This window comes from Dipodomys merriami, unplaced genomic scaffold (genome assembly GCF_024711535.1).
Source record: "Dipodomys merriami isolate MVZ:Mamm:240054 unplaced genomic scaffold, mDipMer1.0.p SCAF_1448, whole genome shotgun sequence".
Lineage (NCBI taxonomy): Eukaryota > Metazoa > Chordata > Mammalia > Rodentia > Heteromyidae > Dipodomys > Dipodomys merriami.
In genome coordinates, this window is record NW_027202769.1 from 84,461 (window position 1) to 103,266 (window position 18,806).

The following is an 18,806-nucleotide window of genomic DNA, read 5'->3' on the forward strand; positions in this document are numbered from 1 at the left end:
GTGTAGCGCTGTGTCCCCCGCTGTGTCCCTGCTGTGTCCCCCCTGTGTCCCGCTGTGTCCCGCTGTGTCCTCGCAGTGTCCACGATGTGTCCCGCTGTGTATCTCGCTGTGTCCAACTGTGTCCCCGCTGTGTCCCGCTGTGTTCCCCACTGATTCCCCCGCTGTGTCCCCCGTTGTGTCCCCGCTGTGTCTCGCTGTGTCCCCCGCTGTGTCCCTCTGTGTCCCTCACATTGTCCACGCTGTGTTCCCGCTGTGTCCTGCTGTGTCGCGCTGTTTCCTGTGGTGTCCTGGTTTGTCCTCCGCTGTGTTCCCCGCTGAGTCCCTGCTGTGTCCCTGCTGTGTCCCGCTGTGTCCTCGCTGTGTCCCCCGTTGTGTACCGCTGTGTCCCCTGCTGTGTCCCCGATGTGTCCCGCTGTGTCCCGCTGTGTCAACAGTTGTGTCCCGCTGTTTCCCCGTCTTTGTCCCCGCTTTGTCCTGCTGTGTCCCTGCTGTGTCCCGCTATGACTTGTATTGTCCACCTCTCTGTCCCTGCTGTGTCCTGCTATGTCCTCGCTCTGTACCCGCTGTGTCCCACTGTGTCCTCGCTGTGTCCACCGTTGTCCCTTGCTGTGTCCCCCTGTGCCCCGCTATGTCCCCGCTGTGTCCCCGCTGTGGCCCGTTTTGAATCTGCCTGTGTCCAGCTGTGTCCTCGCTGTGTACCTGCTGTGTCCCAGCTGTATCCCACTGTGTCCCCGCTTTGTCCTGCTGTGTCCCTGCTGTGTCCCGCTATGTCTTGCATTGTCCACCTCTCTGTCCCTGCTGTGTCCTGCTATGTCCTCGCTCTGTACCCGCTGTGTCCCACTGTGTCCTCGCTGTGTCCCCCGTTGTCCCTCGCTGTGTCCCGCTGTGCCCTGCTATGTCCCCGCATGTCCCCGCTATGGCCCGTTTTGAATCCGCCTGTGTCCAGCTGTGTCCCCGCTGTGTACCTGCTGTGTCCCCGCTGTGTCCCACTGTGTCCCCCGCTGTGTCCCCGCTGTGTCCCCGCTGTGTCCCCGATGTGTTCCGCTGTGTCCTGCTGTGTCCTCGTTGTGTCCCCCGCTGTGTCTTGCTTTGTCCCCCGCTGTGTCCTGCTGTGTCTCCTGCTGTGTCCCGCTGTGTCCCGCTGTGTCCCACTGTGTCCCCCGCTCTGTCCCGCTGTGTCCCGCTGTGTCCTCGCTGTTTCCCCTGCTGTGACCCGGTGTGTCCCGCTGTGTCCCGCTGTGTCCCTCTCTGTCGCGCTGTGTCCTGCTGTGTCCCCCACTGTGTCCCTTCTTTGTCTCGCTGTGTCTCGCTGTGTACCGCTATGTCCCGCTGTGTCCCGCTGTGTCCCCTCTGTGTCCCCACTGTGTCCCGTTGTGTCCCTGTGTTTCCCGTGGTGTCCCGGTTTGTCCCCCGCTGTGTCCCCCGCTGAGTCCCCGCTGTGTCCCCACTGTGTCCCGCTGTGTCCTCCCTGTGTCATCCGTTGTGTCCCGCTGTGTCCCCCGCTGTGTCCCCTGCTGTGTCCCCGCTGTGTCCCGCTGTGTCCTGCTGTGTCCTGCTTTGTCCCCCGTTGTATCCCGCTGTGTCCTGCTGTGTCCCTGCTGTGTCCCACTATATCTTGCTGTGTCCCCCTCTCTGTCCCTGCTGTGTCCTGCTGTGTCCTCTCTCTGTACCCGCTTTGTCCCGCTGTGTCCTCGCTTTGTCCCCCGCTGTGTCCCGCTGTGTCCCGCTGTGACCTCGCTGTGTCCCCCCTGTGGCCCGTTGTGAATCCGCCTGTGTCCAGCTGTGTCCCCGCTGTGTACCTCTGTGTCCCCTCTGTGTCCCGCTGTGATCCCCACTGTGTCCCCGCTGTGTCCCCGATGTGTCCCGCTGTGTGCCGCTGTGTCCCACGCTGTGCCCCCGCTGTGTCTTGCATTGTCCCCCGCTGTGTCCTGCTGTGTCTCCCGCTGTGTCCCGCTGTGTCCCGCTGTGTCCCATTGTGTACCCCGCTCTGTCCCACTGTGTCACGCTGTGTCACGCTGTGTCCTAGCTGATTCCCCTGCTGTGACCCGGTGTGTCCCGCTGTGTCCCGCTTTGTCCCTGCTGTGTCCTGCTGTGTCCCCCGTTGTGTCCCCAATTTGTCCCACTGTGTCCCACTGTGTACCGCTATGTCCCGCTGTGTCCCACGCTGTGTCCCCCGCTGTGTCCCACGCTATGTCCCCCGCTGTGTCCGGATGTGCCCCCCGCTGTGTCCCGATGTGTCCACAGCTGTGTCCCCGCTGTGTCCCTCTGTGTCCCCGCTATGTCCCGCTGTGTCCTCATGTGTCCTCGCTGTGTCCCCCGCTGTGTCCACCACTGTGTCCCCCGCTGTGTCCCGCTGTGTCCCGGTTGACCCAGTTCTGTCCCGATGTGTCCCCCCCTGTGTCCCCCGCTGTATCCCGCTGTGTCCCCACTGTGTCCCGCTGTGTCCCGCTGTGTCCCCCGCTGTGTCCCTGCTGTGTCCCGCTGTGTCACGCTGTGTCTCACTGTGTCCCCTGGTTTCCCACTCTGTCCCGCTGTGTCCCGCTGTGTCCCCGTTGTGTCCCGATGTGTCCCCGCTGTGTCACGCTGTGTTGCCCGCTGTGTCCCCGCTGTGTCCCCGTCGTGTCCCCACTGTGTCCTGCTGTGTCCCCTCTGTGTCCCGCTGTGTCCCCCGCTGTGTCCAGCTGTGTCCCTGCTGTCCTCCCGAGTGTCCCCGCTGTCCCCAGCTGTGTCACCCGCTGTGTCCCTCTGTGTCCCTGCTGTGTCCCCGCTGTGTCCCGCTGTGTCCCCCGTTGAGTCCCAATGTGACACCCTCTGTGTCCCCCGCTGTGTCTAACTGTGTCCCCCATTGTGTTCCCCGCTGTGTCCCCCGCAATGTCCCCGCTGTGTCCCGCTTAGTCCCCTCTGTATCTCCGCTGTGTCTTGCTGTGTCCAGCTGTGTCCCCGCTGTGTCCCGCTGTGTCTCGCTGTGTCCCCAATATGTCCAACTGTGTCCCTCTGTGTCTTCATTGTGTCCCCCGCTGTGTCCCTCTTTGTCCCTCGCTGTGTCCTGCTGTATCCCCTGCTCTGTCCCGCTGTGTCTCGCTGTGTCCCGCTGTGTCCTCGCTGTTTCCCCTGCTGTGACCCGGTGTGTCGCGCTGTGTCCCGCTGTGTCCCGCTCTGTCGCGCTGTGTCATGCTGTGTCCCCCGCTGTGTCCCCTCTTTGTTCCGCTGTGTCCCGCTGTGTACCGCTGTGTCCCACGCTCTGTCCCGCGCTGTGTCACACGCTGTGTCCCCCGCTGTGTCCCGATGTGTCCCTCGCTGTGTCCCGCTGTGTACCGGTCTGTGTCCCCGCTGTGTTCCTGATGTGTCCCGATGTGTCCCGCTGTGTCCCCTCTGTATCCCCGCTGTGTCCCGATCTGTCCCGCTGTTTCCCGTGGTGTCCCGGTTTGTCCCCCGCTGTGTCCCCCGCTGAGTCCCCGCTGTGTCCCCGCTGTGTCCCGCTGTGTCCCACTCTGTGTCCCCTGCTGTGTCACCGCTGTATCCCGCTGTGTCCCGCTCGGTCCTTCTGTGTCCCCCGTTGTATCCCGCTGTGTCCTGCTGTGTCCCTGCTATGTCCCGCTTTGTCTTGCTGTGTCCCCTTCTCTGTCCCTGCTGTGTCCTGCTGTGTCATCACTCTGTACCTGCTGGTTCCCCTGTGTCCTTGCTGTGTCCCCCGCTGTCCCCCGCTGTGTCCCGCTGTGTCCCGCTGTGTCCTAGCTGTGTCCCCGCTGTGGCCCGTTGTGAATCCGCCTGTGTCCAGCTGTGTCCCTGCTGTGTACCTGTGTGTCCCCACAGTGTCCCGCTGTGATCCACACTGTGTCCCCGCTGTGTCCCCGATGTGTCCCGCTGTGTCCCGCTCTGTCCCACGCTGTGCCCCCGCTGTGTCTTGCATTGTCCCCCGCTGTGTCCTGCTGTGTCTCCCGCTGTGTCCCGCTGTGTCCCACTGTGTACCCCGCTGTGTCACGCTGTCTCCCGCTGTGTCCTAGCTGATTCCCCTGCTGTGACCCGGTGTGTCCCGCTGTGTCCCTCTGTGTCCCGCTCTGTCCCCGCTGTGTCCTGCTGTGTCCCCGCATTGTCCCGCTGTGTCCCGCTGTGTACCGCTATGTCCCGCTGTGTCCCACACTGTCACCCGCTGTGTCCCACGCTATGTCCCCCGCTGTGTCCGGATGTGTCCCCCGCTGTGTCCCGATGTGTCCACAGCTGTGTCCCCGCTGTGTCCCTGTGTCCCCGCTATGTCCCGCTGTGTCCCTGCTATGTCCCGCTGTGTCCTCATGTGTCCTCGCTGTGTCCCCCGCTGTGTCCACCAATGTGTCCCCCGCTGTGTCCCGCTGTGTCCCTGTGTGACCCCAGTTGTGTCCCGATGTGTCACCCCTGTGTCCCCCGCTGTGTCCCGCTGTGTCCCCACTGTGTCCCGCTGTGTCCCGCGCTGTGTCCCCCGCTGTGTCCCCGCTGTGTTCCGCTGTGTCTCACTGTGTCCCCTGGTTTCCCACTCTGTCCCGCTGTGTCCCCCGCTGTGTCCCGCTGTGTCCCCGTTGTGTCCCGATGTGTCCCCTCTGTTTCCCGCTGTGTTGCCCGCTGTGTCCCCGCTGTGTCCCCGTTTTGTCCCCACTGTGTCCTGCTGTGTCCCCTCTGTGTCCTGCTGTGTCCCCCGCTGTGTCCAGCTGTGTCCCTGCTGTCCCCCCGAGTGTCCCCGCTGTCCCCAGCTGTGTCCCCCGCTGTGTTCCCCGCTGTGTCCCCCGCAATGTCCCCGCTGTGTCCCGCTTGGTCCCCGCTGTATCCCCGCTGTGTCTCGCTGTGTCCCGCTGTGTCACCGCTTTGTCCCGCTGTGTCCCGCTGTGTCCCCAATATGTCCAACTGTGTCCCTCTGTGTCCTCATTGTGTCACCCGCTGTGTCCCTCTCTGTTCCCCGCTGTGTCCTGCTGTGTCCCCCGCTGTGTTCCCCGCTGTGTACACCGCTCTGTCCCTGCTGTGTCCCGCTTTGTCCCCGCTGTGTCCCTGCTGTGTCGCCTCTGTGTCCCGCTGTTTCCCTGCTGTCCCCCGCTGTGTCCCCGCTGTGTCCCACTGTGTCTCGCTCTGACCCGCTGTGTCCCTGCTATGCCCCGCTGTGTCCTGCTGTGTCCCGCTGTGTCCTCGCTGTGTCCTCCGCTATGTCCCCGCTGTGTCCCGCTGTATCACCCTATGTCCTGCTGTGTCCCCACTGTGTTCCCGCTGTGTCCCCGCTTTGATCCGCTGTGTCCCCCGCTGTGTCCCCGCTGTGTTCCCGATGTGTCCCGCTGTGTCCTCGCTGTGTCCCGCTGTATCACCCTATGTCCTGCTGTGTCCCCACTGTGTTCCCGCTGTGTCCCCGCTTTGATCCGCTGTGTCCCCCGCTGTGTCCCCGCTGTGTTCCCGATGTGTCCCGCTGTGTCCTCGCTGTGTCCCCGCTGTATCCTCCTGTGTCCCCGCTGTGTCCCCACTGTGTCCTTCTGTGTCCCCGCTGTGTCCTGCTGTGTATTCCGCTGTGTTCCACTGTGTCCCCTGCTGTGTCCCGCTTAGTCTCGCTGTGTCCTGATGTGTCCACTGCTGTGTCCCCGCTGTGTCCCCGCTGTGTCCCGCTTTGTCCCGCTTTGTCCCGCTGTGTGACCCCCTCTGTGTCCCCCGCTGTGTCCCGCTGTGTCCCCACTTTGTCCCACTGTGTCCCGCTGTGTCCCCCGCTGTGTCCCTGCTGTGTCCCGCTGTGTCACGCTGTGTCTCACTGTGTCCCCTGGTTTCCCACTCTGTCCGGCTGTGTCCCCTGCTGTGTCCCGCTGTGTCCCCGTTGTGTCCCGATGTGTCCCCGCTGTGTCACGCTGTGTTGCCCACTGTGTCCCCGCTGTGTCCCCGTCGTGTCCCCACTGTGTCCTGCTGTGTCCCCTCTGTGTCCCGCTGTGTCCCCCGCTGTGTCCCGCTGTGTCCCTTCTGTCATCCCTTGTGTCCCCGCTGTACCCAGCTGTGTCCCCCGTTGTGTCCCGCTGTGTCCCCGCTGTGTCCCCGCTGTGTCCCGCTGTGTCCCCCGTTGAGTCCCAATGTGACACCCTCTGTGTCCCGCGCTGTGTCCCGCTGTGTCCCCCGCTGTGTTCCCCGCTGTGTCCCACGCTCTGTCCCTGCTGTGAACCGCTTTGTCCCCGCTGTATCCCCGCTGTGTCCCGCTGTGTCCCCGCTGTGTCCCCGCTGTGTCCTCGCTGTGTCCTCCGCTATGTCCCCGCTGTGTCCCGCTGTATCACCCTATGTCCTGCTGTGTCCCCACTATGTTCCCGCTGTGTCCCTGCTTTGATCCGCTGTGTCCCCCGCTGTGTCCCCGCTGTGTTCCCGATGTGTCCCGCTGTGTCCTCGCTGTATCCCCGCTGTATCCTCCTGTGTCCCCGCTGTGTCCCCACTGTCTTCTGTGTCCCCGCTGTGTCCTGCTGTGTACTCCGCTGTGTTCCGCTGTGTCCCCCTCTGTGTCCCGCTTAGTCTCGCTGTGTCCCGATGTGTCCACTGCTGTGTCCCCGCTGTGTCCCGCTGTGTCCCGCTTTGTCCCGCTGTGTGTCCCCCCTGTGTCCCCCGCTGTGTCCCGCTGTGTCCCCACTTTGTCCCGCTGTGTCCCGCTGTGTCCCGCGCTTGTCCCGGCTGTGTCCCGCTGTGTCACGCTGTGTCTCACTGTGTCCCCTGGTTTCCCACTCTGTACCGCTGTGTCCCTCGCTGTGTCCCGCTGTGTCCCCGTTGTGTCTCCACTGTGTCCTGCTGTGTCCCCTCTGTGTCCCGCTGTGTCCCCCGCTGTGTCCCGCTGTGTCCCCCGCTGTGTCCAGCTGTGTCCCTTCTGTCATCCAGTGTGTCCCCGATGTACCCAGCTGTGTCCCCCGCTGTGTCCCGTTGTGTCCCGCTGTGTCCCCCATTGAGTCCCAATGTGACACCCTCTGTGTCCCGTGCTGTGTCCCGCTGTGTCCCCCGCTGTGTTCCCCGCTGTGTCCCACGCTCTGTCCCTGCTGTGTCCTGCTTTGTCCCCGCTGTATCCCCGCTGTGTCCCGCTGTGTCCCCGCTGTGTCTCGCTGTGTCCCTCTGTGTCCCCGCTTTGTCCCGCTGTGTCCTCCGTTGTTTCCCGCTGTGACCTCCGCTGTGTCCCTCGCTGTGTCCGGCTGTGTATGATGCTGTGTCCAGCTGTGTCCCCGCAGTGTCCCGCTGTGTCTCACGCTGTGCCCCGCTGTGTCCCGCTGTGTCCCACTGTGTCACCTGCTGTGTACACGCTGCGTCCCCGCTGTGTCCTGCTCTGTCCCGCTGTGTCCTGCTGTGTCCCGCTGTTTCCCGGCTGTGTCCCAGCTGTGTCCCGCTGTGTCCCCGATGTGTGCCCACTGTGTACCCGCTGTGTCACACTGTGTCCCGCTGTGTCTCGCTGTGTCCCCCTTTGTGTCCCGCTGTGTCTCCCGCTGTGTCCCCCGCTGTGTCCCCGCTGTGTCACCGCTGTGTCCCGTTGTGTCCCGCTGTGTCCCCTCTGTCCCCCTTTGTGTCTCCGCTGTGTCCCGCGGTGTCCCCGCTGTCCCTCGCTTTATCCCTGCTGTATCCCCCTGTGTCAAGCTGTGTCTTGCTCTGTACCTGCTGTGGCCCGCTGTGGCCCACGCTGTGCCCCGCTGTATCCCGCTGTGTCCCACTGTGTCACCTGCTGTGTACACGCTGTGTCCCCACTGTGTCCCGCTGTGTCCCCGCTGTGTCCTGCTGTGTGCCACTGTGTCCCATGCTGTGTCCCGCTGTGTCCCCCGCTGTGTCCCGGTGTCCCTGCTGTGTCCCCCGCTGTGTCCCGCTGTGTCCCCGCTGTCCACCGCTGTGTCCCGCTGTGTACTGCTGTGACCCGCTGTGTCCCTGCTGTCTCCCGCTAGGTCCTGCTGTGTTCCCGCTGTCCCCTGGATTGTCCCCGCTGTTTCCCCGCTGTTTCCCTCTCTGTATCCCGCTGTGTCCAACTTTGTCCCCGCTGTGTCCCTCTATGTGCCCCGCTGTGAACCTGCTGTGTCCCCGATGTGTCCCGCTGTGTCCCGTTGTGTCCGCGCTGTCCCCCACTGTGTCCCCGCTGTGTCCCACTGTGTCCCCGCTGTCCCCCGCTGTGTTCCGCTGTGTATCGCTGTGACCCGCTTTGTCCCTGCTGTCCCCCACTGTCTCCCGCTGTGAACCCGCTGTCCCCTGGAGTATCCCTGCAGTGTCCCCGCTGTGTCTCGCTGTGTCCTGCTGTGTCCCGCTGTGTCCTCACTGTGTCCCCCGCTGTGTCCCCGCTGTGTCCCGCTGTGTCACCCTGTGTCCTGCTGTGTCCCCGCTTTGTCCCTGCTGTGTCCCCGGGCTGTCCTGCTCTGTCCCCGGCTGTTCCTCGCTGTGTCCCCGATGTGTCCCGCTGTGTCCTCGCTGTGACCCCCGCTGTGTCCCACTGTGTCCCCGGCTGTGTCACGCTGTGTCCCCCGCTCTGTCCCGCTGTGTCCCCCGCTCTTTCCCGCTGTGTCACGCTGTGTCCTCGCTCTGTCCCCGCTGTGTCCCGCTGTGTATCCCGCTGTGTCCAGCTGTATTCCCTCTGTGTCGCGCTGTGTCCCCCTCTGTGTCCCGCTGAGTACCCTGCTGTGTCCCGCTGTGTGCCGCTGTGTCCCGCTGTGTCCTCGCTGTGTAACCGTTTGTCCCGCTGTTTATCACGCTGTGTCCCCGCTGTGTCCCCGCTGTTTCTCGCTGTGTCCCGGGCTGTGTCCCCGATGTGTCCCGCTGTGTCCCGCTGTATCCTCGCTGTGTCCCCGCTGTGTGCCTCTGTGTCCCGGGCTGTGTCCCCGCTGTGTCCCCGATGTATCCTGCTATGTCGCGCTGTGTGCCCGCTGAGTCCCCGCTGTGTCCCCGCTGTGTCCCCGCTGTGTCTCTCTGTGTCCCGGGCTGTGTCCCCGCTCTGTCCCCAATGTGTCCCGCTGTGTCCTCGCTGTGTCCCTTGCTGTGTCCCTCTGTGTCCCGGGCTGTCTTCCCGTTGTGTCCCCGATGTGTCCCGCTGTGTCCTCGCTGTGTCCCCCGCTGTGTCCCGCTGTGTCCCCAGCATTGTCCCCGCTGTTTTCCCGCTGTGTCCCGGTGTGTCCCGCTGTTTGCCGTGGTGTCCCGTTTTGTCCCCCGCTGTGAACCCCGTTGAGTCACCGCTGTGTCCGCGCCGTGTCCCGCTGTGTCCCCCGCTGTGTCCTGCTGTGTCCCGGGCTGTGTCCCCACTGTGTCCCCTATTTGTCCCGCTGTGTCCCGCTGTGTCTTCGCTGTGTCCTCGCTGTGTCCCCCGTTGTGTCCCGCTGTGTCCCCCATTGTGTCCCGCTTTGTCCCCTCTGTGGCCCCGCTGTGTCCCGCTGTGTCCCCACTGTGTCCCGCTGTGTCCCCCGCTGTGTCCCCGCTGTGTGCCCCTGTGTCCCGCTGTATCCCGCTCTGTCCCACGTTGTCCACTGGTTTCCCAATCTGTCCCTGTCTGTCCCCCGCTGTGTCTCGCTGTGTCCCCGTTGTGTCCCGCTCTGTCCCCTATGTGTCCTGCTGTGTTGCCCGCTGTGTCCCCGCTGTGTCCCGCTGTGTTCTCGCTGTGTCCCTCTCTGTGTCCAGCTGTATCCCCGCTGTGTCCCGCTGTGTCCCAAGCTGTGCCCCGCTGTGTCCCGCTGTGTCCCACTGTGTCACCTGCTGTGTCCATTCTGTGTCCCGGCTGTGCCCCGCTGTGTCCCGCTGTGTCCCGCTGTGTCCCTGCTGTGTCCCGCTGTGTCCCCGCTGTTTCCCCAGCTCTGTCCCAGCTGTGACACGCTGTGTCCCGCTGTGTCCCGCTGTGTCCCCCATTGTGTCCCGCTGTGTCCCCCATTGTGTCCCGCTGTGTCTCCCGCTGTGTCCCACTGTGTCCCCCGCTGAGTCCCCCGCTTTGTGCCCCGCTGTGTCCCCGCTGTGTCCTGCTGTGTCCCCGCTGTATCCTGCTCTGTCCCCGCTGTGTCACCACTGTGTCCCCGCTGTGTCCCGCTGTGTCCTTGCTGTGTCCCCCGCTGTGTCCTCGCAGTGTCCCTGCTGTGTCCACGATGTGTCCCGCTATGTTCCCCGCTGTGTCCCGCTGTGTCCCGCTGTGTACACCGCTGTGTCCCACTCTTTCCCCGATGTATCCCGCTATGTCCCCTGCTGTGTCCCGCTGTGTCCCTGCTGTGTCCCGCTGTGTACCCCGCTGTGTCCAGCTGCGTAACCGCTGTGTCCCATTGTGTCCCCAGCTGTGTCCTGCTGTGTCCCTCCTGTGTCTCGCTGTGTCCCGCTTTGTTCCCGCTATGTCCCCCGCTGTGTCCCTGCTGTGTTCCCCCTATGTCCCGCTGTGTCCTGCTGTGTCCCCCCTGTGTCTTGCTATGTCCCGCTGTGTCCAAGCTGTGTCCCCCGCTGTGTCTTCTGCTGTGTCCTGCTGTGTCCCCCGCTGTGTCCCCCGCTATGTCCCCTGGTTTGTACCACTATGTCCCCCGCTGTGTCCCCGCTGTGTCCCGCTTTGTCCCCATTGTCTCCCGGTGTGTCCCCATTTTCCCCCGCTGTGGCCCACCTGTGTCCCCGCTGTGTCCCACTGTGTCCCGCTGTGTCCCTGCTGTGTTCCGCTGTGTCCCCGCTGTGTCCCCGCTGTGTCCCTGCTGTGTCCTCGCTGTGTCCCCCGCTGTGTCCTTGCAGTGTCCCCGCTGTGTTCCTGATGTGTCCCGTTATGTCCCGCGCTGTGTCCCCCTGTGTCCCGCAGTGTACACCGCTGTGTCCCCGCTGTTTCCCCGCTGTGTCCCACTGTGTCCAGCTGTGTCCCCGCTGTGTCCCCGCTCTGTCCCGCTGTTTCGCGCTCTGTCCTCACTTTGTCCCCCTCTGTGTCACTCGCTGTGTCCCCCTGTGTCCCCCGCTGTGTCCCGCTGTGTCCGGTTTTGTCCCCGTTGTGTCCCGCTCTGTTCCGCCCTTTCCTCGCTGTTTAACCCGCTGTGTCCGGCTGTGTCCCTGCTGTTTCCCCGCTGTGTCCCCGCTGTTTCCCCTGCTGTGACCCGCTGTGTCCCCGCTGTGTCCGCGCTGTTTTGTCCGTTGTGTCCCGCTGTTTCCCCCGCTGTGTCCCCCGCTGTGTCCCCTGGTTTGTCCCGCTGTGTCCCCCACTTTGTCCATGCTGTGTCCCCCGTTGTGTCCCCCGCTGTGTCCCGCTGTGTCCCCGTTGTCCCCCGATGTGTCCCCGTTGTCCCCCGCTGTGTCCCCGACTGTGTCCCGCTGTGTCCCGCTGTGTCCACGCTATGTCACCCGCTGTGTCCCCTTTGTGTCCCCGCTGTGTCCCCGCTGTGTCCGGCTGTGTCCCCTGCTGTGTCCCAGCTGTGTCCCCCTTGTGTCCCGCTGTGTCCCTCTGTGTCCCCGCTGTATCCCGCTGTGTCCTCGCTGTGTCCCCCGCTGTGTCCTTGCAGTGTCCCCGCTGTGTTCCTGATGTGTCCCGCTATGACCCGCGCTGTGTCCCGCTGTGTCCCGCTGTGTACACCACTGTGTCCCCGCTGTTTCCCCACTTTGTCCCGCTGTGTCCGGCTGTGTCTCCGCTGTGACCCCGCTGTGTCCCGCTGTGTCGCGCTGTGTCCTCGCTTTGTCCCCCTCTATGTCACCCGCTGTGTCCCGCTGTGTCCCCGGCTGTGTCCCGCTGTGTCCTGTTGCGTCCCCGTTGTGTCCCGCTCTGTTCTGCTCTTTCCTCGCTGTTTAACCCGCTGTGTCCGGCTGTGTCCCTGCTGTTCCCCGCTGTGTCCCCGCTGTTTCCCCTGCTGTGACCCGATGTGTCCCCGCTTTGTCCGCACTGTGTTTTCCGTTGTGTCCCGCTGTTTCCCCCGCTGTGTCCCCCGCTGTTTCCCCTGGTTTGTCCCGCTGTGTCCCCCGCTTTGTCCATGCTGTGTCCCGCTGTGTCCCCCGTTGTGTCCCCCGCTGTGTCCCGCTGTGTCCCCGTTGTCCCCCGGTGTGTCCCCGCTGTCCCCCGCTGTGTCCCCGACTATGTCCCGCTGTGTCCCACTGTGTCCACGGTATGTCACCCGCTGTGTCCCCTTTGTGTCCCCTTTGTGTCCCGCTGTGTCCCTGCTGTGTCCCGCTGTGTTCCGCTGTGTCGCCGCTGTCCCCTGCTGTGTCCCACTGTGTCCCCTGCTGTGTCCCAGTTGTGTCCCCCTTGTGTCCCGCTGTGTCCCGCTGTGTCCCCGCTGTCTCCCCCGCTGTGTCCCCGCTGTGTCCCCACTGTGTCCACGCAGTGTCCCATCTGTGTCCGGCTGTGTCCTCACTTTGTCCCCCGCTGTGTCCTCACAGTGTCCCCGCTGTGTCTCCAATGTGTCCCGCTATGTTCCCCGCTGTGTCCCACTGTGTCCTGCTGTGTACACAGCTGTGTCCCACTGTTTCCCCACTGTGTCCCGCTGTGTCCCCTGCTGTGTCCCACTGTGTCGCGCTGTGTCCATGCTGTGTCCTTGTGTGTACCCCGCTGTGTCCAGCTGCGTAACCGCTGTGTCCCGCTGTGTCCCCCACTGTGTCCCGCGGTGTCCCCTGCTGTGTCCCGCTGTGTCCAACTATGTCCTTGCAGTGTCCCTGCTGTGTCCCTGCTGTGTCCCCCGCTGTGTCCCGCTTTGTCCCGCTGTGTTCCCGCTGTGTTCCACTCTGTCCCCCGCTGTGTCCCACTGTGTCCTGCTGTGTCCCCCGCTGTGTCCTGCTGTTTCTCCACTGTGTCCCCCGCTGTGTCCCGCTTTTTCCGCTGCTCTGACCTGCTGTGTCCCACTGTGTCCCGCTGTGTCCTTCTGTGTCCCGAAGTTTCCCGCTGTGTTCCATGCTGTGTCCCGCTGCGTCCCGATGTGTCCTCAGCTGTGTCCCGCTGTGTCCCCTCTGTGTCGATGCTGTGTCCCACTTTGTCCCGCTGTGTCCTTCTGTGTCCCGACGTTTCCCGCTGTGTCCCCCGCTGTGTCCCGCTGTGTTCCTCTGTGTCCCGCTGTGTCCCCGCTGTGTCCCGTTGTGTTCCGCTGTGTCCCCGCTGTCTGCCGCTGTGTCCCGTTGTGTCCCCTTTGTCGACGGTGTGTCGCTACTGTCCACTTCTGTGTCCCTTGCTGTGTCCTGCTGTGTCCCCGTTGTCGCCCGGTGTGTCCCCGATGTCCCCTGCTGTGTCCCCCGCTCTGTTCCGCTGTGTCCAGCTGTGTCCCGCTTTGTGCTCCCTGTGTCCCCACTGTGTCCCGTTGTGTCTCCACTGTGTCCCCCGCTGTGTCCCCGCTGTGTCCTCGCTGTGTCCCGCTGTGTCCTCGCTGTGTCCCCCGCTGTGTCCTCGCAGTGTCTCTTCTGTTTCCACGATGTGTCCCGCTATGTCCCCCGCTGTGTCCCGCTGTGTCCCGCTGTGTACACCGCTGTGTCCCACTGTTTCCCCGCTGTGTCCCGCTATGTCCCCTGCTGTGTCCCGCTGTGTCCCTGCTGTGTCCCGCTGTGTACCCCGCTGTGTCCAGCTGCGTAACCGCTGTGTCCCGCTGTGTGCCCAGCTGTGTCCTGCTGTGTCCCTCCTTTGTCTCGCTGTGTCCCGCTTTGTTCCCGCTATGTCCTCCGCTGTGTCCCTGCTGTGTCCCCCCTGTGTCCCGCTGTGTCCTGCTGTGTACCCCCTGTGTCTTGCTGTGTCCCGCGGTGTCCACGCTGTGTCCCCCGCTGTCTCTTCTGCTGTGTCCCGCTGTGTCCCCGGCTGTGTCCCCCGCTGTGTCCCCTGGTTTGTACCACTATGTCCCCGCTGTGTCCCCGCTGTGTCCCGCTGTGTCCCCGTTGTCCCCCGGTGTGTCCCCGTTTTTCCCTGCTGTGGTCCACCTGTGTCCCCGCTGTGTCCCACTGTGTCCCGCTGTGTCCCACTGTGTCCCCCGCTCTGTCCCGCTGTGTCCCGCTGTGTCCTCGCTGTTTCCCCCGTTATGTCCCCTGCTTTGTCCCGCTGTGACCCGCTGTGTCCCGCAGTGTCCCCTGCTATGTCCCGTCTGTGTCCCCCGCTGTGTCCCGCTGTGCTTCGCTGTGTTCCCCACTGTGTCTTGCTGTGTCCCTTTTGTGTCCCGTTGTGTTCCCGGCTGTGTCCGGCTGTGTCCCGCTGTGTCCCGCAGTGTCCCCTGTGGTGTCCCAGCTGTGGCCCCACTGTTTCCTGCTTTGTCCCGCTGTGTCCCGATTTGTCCCGCTTTGTCCCCGCTATGTCCCCGGCTGTGTCCCTTGCTGTGTCCCCGCTGTTTCCCGCTGTGTCCCCACTGTGTCCCTCTGTTTCCCGCTATGTCCCCACTGTTTCCCGGTGTATCCTGGCTGTGTCTCGCTGAGTCCTCGCTGTGTCCCACGCTGTGTCCCCGATTTTTCCCCATTTCTCCGTCTGTGTCCCGCTGTGTTCTCAATGTGTCCACCGCTTTCTTCCCCGCTATGTCCCGCTGAATCATTCGCAGTGTCCCGCTCTTTCCCGCTGTGTCCCATTGTGTCCCTGCTGTGTCCCACCTGTGTCCCCGTTGTGTCCCGCTGTGTCCCGCTTTGACCCGCTGTGTCCCGCTGTGTCCCGCTGTGTCCCTGTTTTGTTCCGCTTTGTCCCCCGCTGTGTCCCGCGCTGTGTCCCATTGTGTCCCTGCTGTATCCTCTGTGTTCCGCTGTGTCCCCCGCTGTGTCCCCTGCTGTGTCCCGCTCTGTCCCCCGCTGTGTCCCCACTGTGTCCCACAGTGTCCCATTGTGTCCCCCGCTGTGTCCTGCTGTGTCCCTGCTGTGTTCCTCGCTGTGTCCCCCGCTGTGTCCCGCTATGTCCCCCGCTGTGTCCTGCTGTGGCCCCCGCTGTGTCCCGCTGTTTCTATGCTGTGTCCCATGCTGTGTCCCGCTTTTTCCGCCGCTGTGTCCCGCTGTGTCCCTGCTGTGTCCCACTGTATCCCGCTGTGGCCTTCTGTATCCCGAAGTTTCCCGCTGTGTTCCACGCTGTGTCCCGCTGTGTCCCGCTGTGTCCCGCTGTGTCCCCTCTGTGTCGACGCTGTGTTCCGCTGTGTCCCGCTGTGTCTTCTCTGTGTCCCCCGTTATGTCCCCCGCTGTGTCCCGCTGTCTCCCTCTGTGTCCTGCTGTGTCCTGTTGTGTCCCCCGCTATCTTCCCCGCTGTGTCCCGCTGTGTCCGGGTGTATCCCGGCTGTGTCCGCTGAGTCCTCGCTGTGTCCCACGCTGTGTTCCCACTTTTTCCCCATTTCTCAGTCTGTGTCCCGCTGTGTTCTCGATGTGTCCCCGGCTTTGTCCCACTGTGTCCACCACTATCTTCCCTGCTATGTCCCGCTGAATCTTCCGCAGTGTCCCGCTCTTTCCCGCTGTGTCCCCTGCTGTGTCCCAGCTGTGTCCCCGTTGTGTCCCTCTTTGACCCGCTGTGTCCCGCTGTGTCCCGCTGTGTCCCCGTTTTGTCCCGCTGTGTCCCCCGCTGTGTCCCGCGCTGTGTCCCTTTGTGTCCCTGCTGTGTCCCGCTGTGTCCCGCTGTGTCCCCCGCTGTGTCCCCTGCTGTGTCCTGCTCTGTCCCCCGCTGTGCCCCACTGCGTCCCGCCGTGTCCCGTTGTGTCCCCCGCTGTGTCCTGCTGTGTCCCTGCTGTGTTCCTCGCTGTGTCCCCTACTGTATCCGCTGTGTCCCCCCCTGTGTCCCGCTGTGTCCTGCTGTGGCCCCCGCTGTGTCCCGCTCTTTCTATGCTGTGTCCCACGCTGTGTCCCGCTTTTTCCGCCGCTGTGTCCCCGCTGTGTCCCACTGTATCCCGCTGTGGCCTTCTGTGTCCTGAAGTTTCCCGCTGTGTTCCACGCTGTGTCCCGCTGTGTCCTCCGCGGTGTCCCGCTTTTTCCCGCTCTGTCCCCTGCTGGGTCCCAGCTGTGTCCCCGTTGTGTCCCGCTGTGTCCCGCTTTGACACGCTGTCTCCCGCTGTGTCCCGCTGTGTCACCGTTTTGTCCCTCTGTGTCCCCCGCTGTATCCCACGCTGTGTCCCGCTTTTTCGGCCGCTGTGTCTCATTGTGTCCCAACTTTGTCCCACTGTTTCCCGCTGTGTCTTTCTGTGTTCCGAAGTTTCCCACAGTGTTCCCCGCTGTGTCCCGCTGTGTAACGCTGTGTCCCGCTGTGTCCCACTGTGTCCTGCTGTGTCCCTGCTGTGTTCCTCCCTGTGTCCCCCGCTGTGTCCCGCTGTGTCACGCTGTGTACTGCTGTGGCCCCAGCTGTGTCCCGCTGTTTCTCCGCTGTCTCCCCTGCTGTGTCCCCTGCTGTGTCCCGCTCTGTCCTCGGCTGTGTCCTCGCTGTGTCCCGCAGTGTCCCGCTGTATCCCCCGCTGTGTGCTACTGTGTCCCTGCTGTGTCCCTCGCTGTGGCCCGTTGTGTCCCCCTGTGTTCCCTCTGTGTTCCTCTGTGTCCCCCGCTGTGTCCCCCGCTCTGTCCCGCTGTGTCCCCCGCTCTGTCCCGCTGTGTCCCCCGCTCTGTCCCGCTGTGTCCTGCTGTGTCCCCCCTTGTTCCCGCTGTTTCTCCGCTGTGTCCCACTCTGTGTCCCGCTTTTTCTGCCGCTGTGTTCCGCTGTGACCCGCTGTTTCCCACTGTGTCCTGCTGTGTCCCGGTGTGTCCTTCTGTGTCCCGCTGTGTCCCCCGCTGTGTCCCCTGCTGTGACCCGCTCTGTCCTCCGCTGTGTCCTTGCTGTGTCCCGCAGTGTCCCGCTGTGTCCCCCACTGTGTCCTGCTGTGTCCCTACTGTGACCCTTTGTGTTCCCGGCTGTGTCCGGCTGTGTCCCGCTGTGTCCCGCTGTGTCCCCTGCTGTATCCCAGCTGTGGCCCCACTGTGTCCCACTTTGTCCCCACCGTGTCCCACTGTTTCCCGCTGTGTCCCCACCATGTCCCGCTGTTTCCCGATGTGTCCCCACTGTGTCCCGTTGTATCCCGGCTGTGGCCCGCTGTGTCGCCCGCTGTGTCCCGCTCTGTCCCCCGTTGTGTCGCCGCTGTGTCCCGCTGTGTCCTGCTGTGTCCTGCTGTGTCCTCGCTGTGTCCCCCGCTGTGTCCCCGCTGTTTCTCCATTTTATCCGTCTCTGTCCCGTTGTGTTCTCGCTGTGTCCCCCGCTTTGTCCCGCTGTGTCCCCCGCTATCTTCCCCGCTATGTCCCGCTGTGTCCCCTGCGGTGTCTGGCTGTTTCCTGCTGTGTCCCCTGCTGGTCCCAGCTGTGTCCCCGTTGTGCCCCACTGTGTCCCGCTTTAACCCGCTGTGTCCCGCTGTGTCTCCGTTTGGTCCCGCTGTGTCCCCTGCTGTGTCCCCCGCTGTGTCCCATTGTGTCCCTGCTGTGTCCCGCTGTGTCCCGCTGTGTCCCCCGCTGTGTCTCCTGCTGTGTCCCGCTCTGTCCTCCGCTGTGTCCTCACTGTGTCCCGCAGTGTCCCGCTGTGTCCCCCGCTGTGTCCTGCTGTGTCCCTGCTGTGTTCATCGCTGTGCCCCGCTGTGTCCCCCTGTGTTCCCACTGTGTTCCGCTGTGTCCCCCGCTGTGTCCCGCTGTGTCCCACACTGTGTCCCGCTTTTTCCGCCCCTGTATCCCGCTGTGACCCCGCTGTGTCCCACTGTGTCCCGCTGTGTCTTTCTGTGTCCCGAAGTTTCCCGCTGTGTTCCCCGCTGTGTCCCGCTGTGTCCTGCTGTGTCCCGCTGTGTCCCGCTGTGTCCCGCTGTGTCCCTTATGTGTCGACGCTGTGTCCCGCTGTGTCCTCGCTGTTTCCCCAGTTATATCCCGCACTCTGTCCTGCTCTGACCCGCTGTGTCTACCCCTGTGTCCAGCTGTGTCCCGTCTGTGTCCCGCTGTGTCCTGCTGTGCCTCGCTGTGTTCCCCACTGTGCCTGCTGTGTCCCTACTGTGTCCCGTTGTGTTCCCAGCTGTGTCCGGCTGTATCCCGCTGTGTCCCGCAGTGTCCCCTGCTGTGTCCGAGCTGTGGATCCACTGTGTCCCGCTTTGTCCCGCTGTGTCCCGCTGTGTCCCCGCTATGTCCCCCGCTGTGTCCCCTGATGTGTCCCCGCTGTTTCCCGCTGTGTCCCCACTGTGTCCCCCTTTTTCCCGCTGTGTCCCTACTGTGTCCCGGTGTATCCCGGTTGTGTCCCGCTGAGTCCTCGCTGTGTCCCCCGCTGTGTCCCCGTTGTTTCCCCATTGTGTCTGTCTGTGTCCCGCTGTGTTCTCGAAGTGTCCCCCGCTTTGTCCCACTGTGTCCCCCGCTATCTTCCCGGCTGTGTCCCGCTGTGTCCTCCGCGGTGTCCCGCAGTTTCCCGCTGTGTCCCCTGCTGTGTCCCAGCTGTGTCCAGCTGTGTCCCCGTTTTGTCCCACTGTGTCCCGAGCTGTGACCCCGCTGTGTCCCATTGTGTCCCTGCTGTGTCCCTGCTGTGTCCTGCTGTGTCCCCTGCTGTGTCCCCTGCTGTGTCCTGCTCTGTCCCCCGCTGTGTCCCCGCTGTGTCCCGCTGTGTCCCGCTGTGTCCCCCGCTGTGTCCCGCTGTGTCCTGCTGTGGCCCCCAATGTGTCCCGCTGTTTTTCCGCTGTGTCCCACGCTGTGTCACGCTTTTTCCGCCGCTGTATCCCGCTGTGTCCCCCGCTGTGTCCCTCGCTGTGTCCCCGCTGTGTCCCCGCTGTGTCCCTGCTGTATCCAGCTGTCCCGGCTGTCTCCCCACTGTGTCCCGCTGTGTCCCGCAGTGTCCCCCGCTGTGTCCCGCTGTGTCCCCTCTGTTTCGACGCTGTGTCCCGCTGTGTCCCGCTGTGTCCTCGCTGTGTCCCCCGTTATGTCCCCCGCTGTGTCCCGCTGTCTCCCTCTGTGTCCTGCTGTGTCCTGCTGTGTCCCGCTGTGTCCCAAGC

At 64.1% G+C, this 18,806-nt stretch overlaps 1 protein-coding gene across 1 annotated transcript; it reads left to right on the forward strand.

The window, feature by feature from the left end:
- The first annotated feature begins 500 nt into the window (after positions 1-500).
- Positions 501-17,975, forward strand: LOC138826611 (cuticle protein 16.5-like). The gene is made up of 3 exons (XM_070021838.1): positions 501-981; positions 16,652-16,757; positions 17,846-17,975. The coding sequence occupies exons 1-3, from the start codon at positions 501-503 to the stop codon at positions 17,973-17,975; spliced, it is 717 nt and encodes a 238-aa protein (XP_069877939.1).
- The last annotated feature ends 831 nt before the right edge of the window (positions 17,976-18,806 follow it).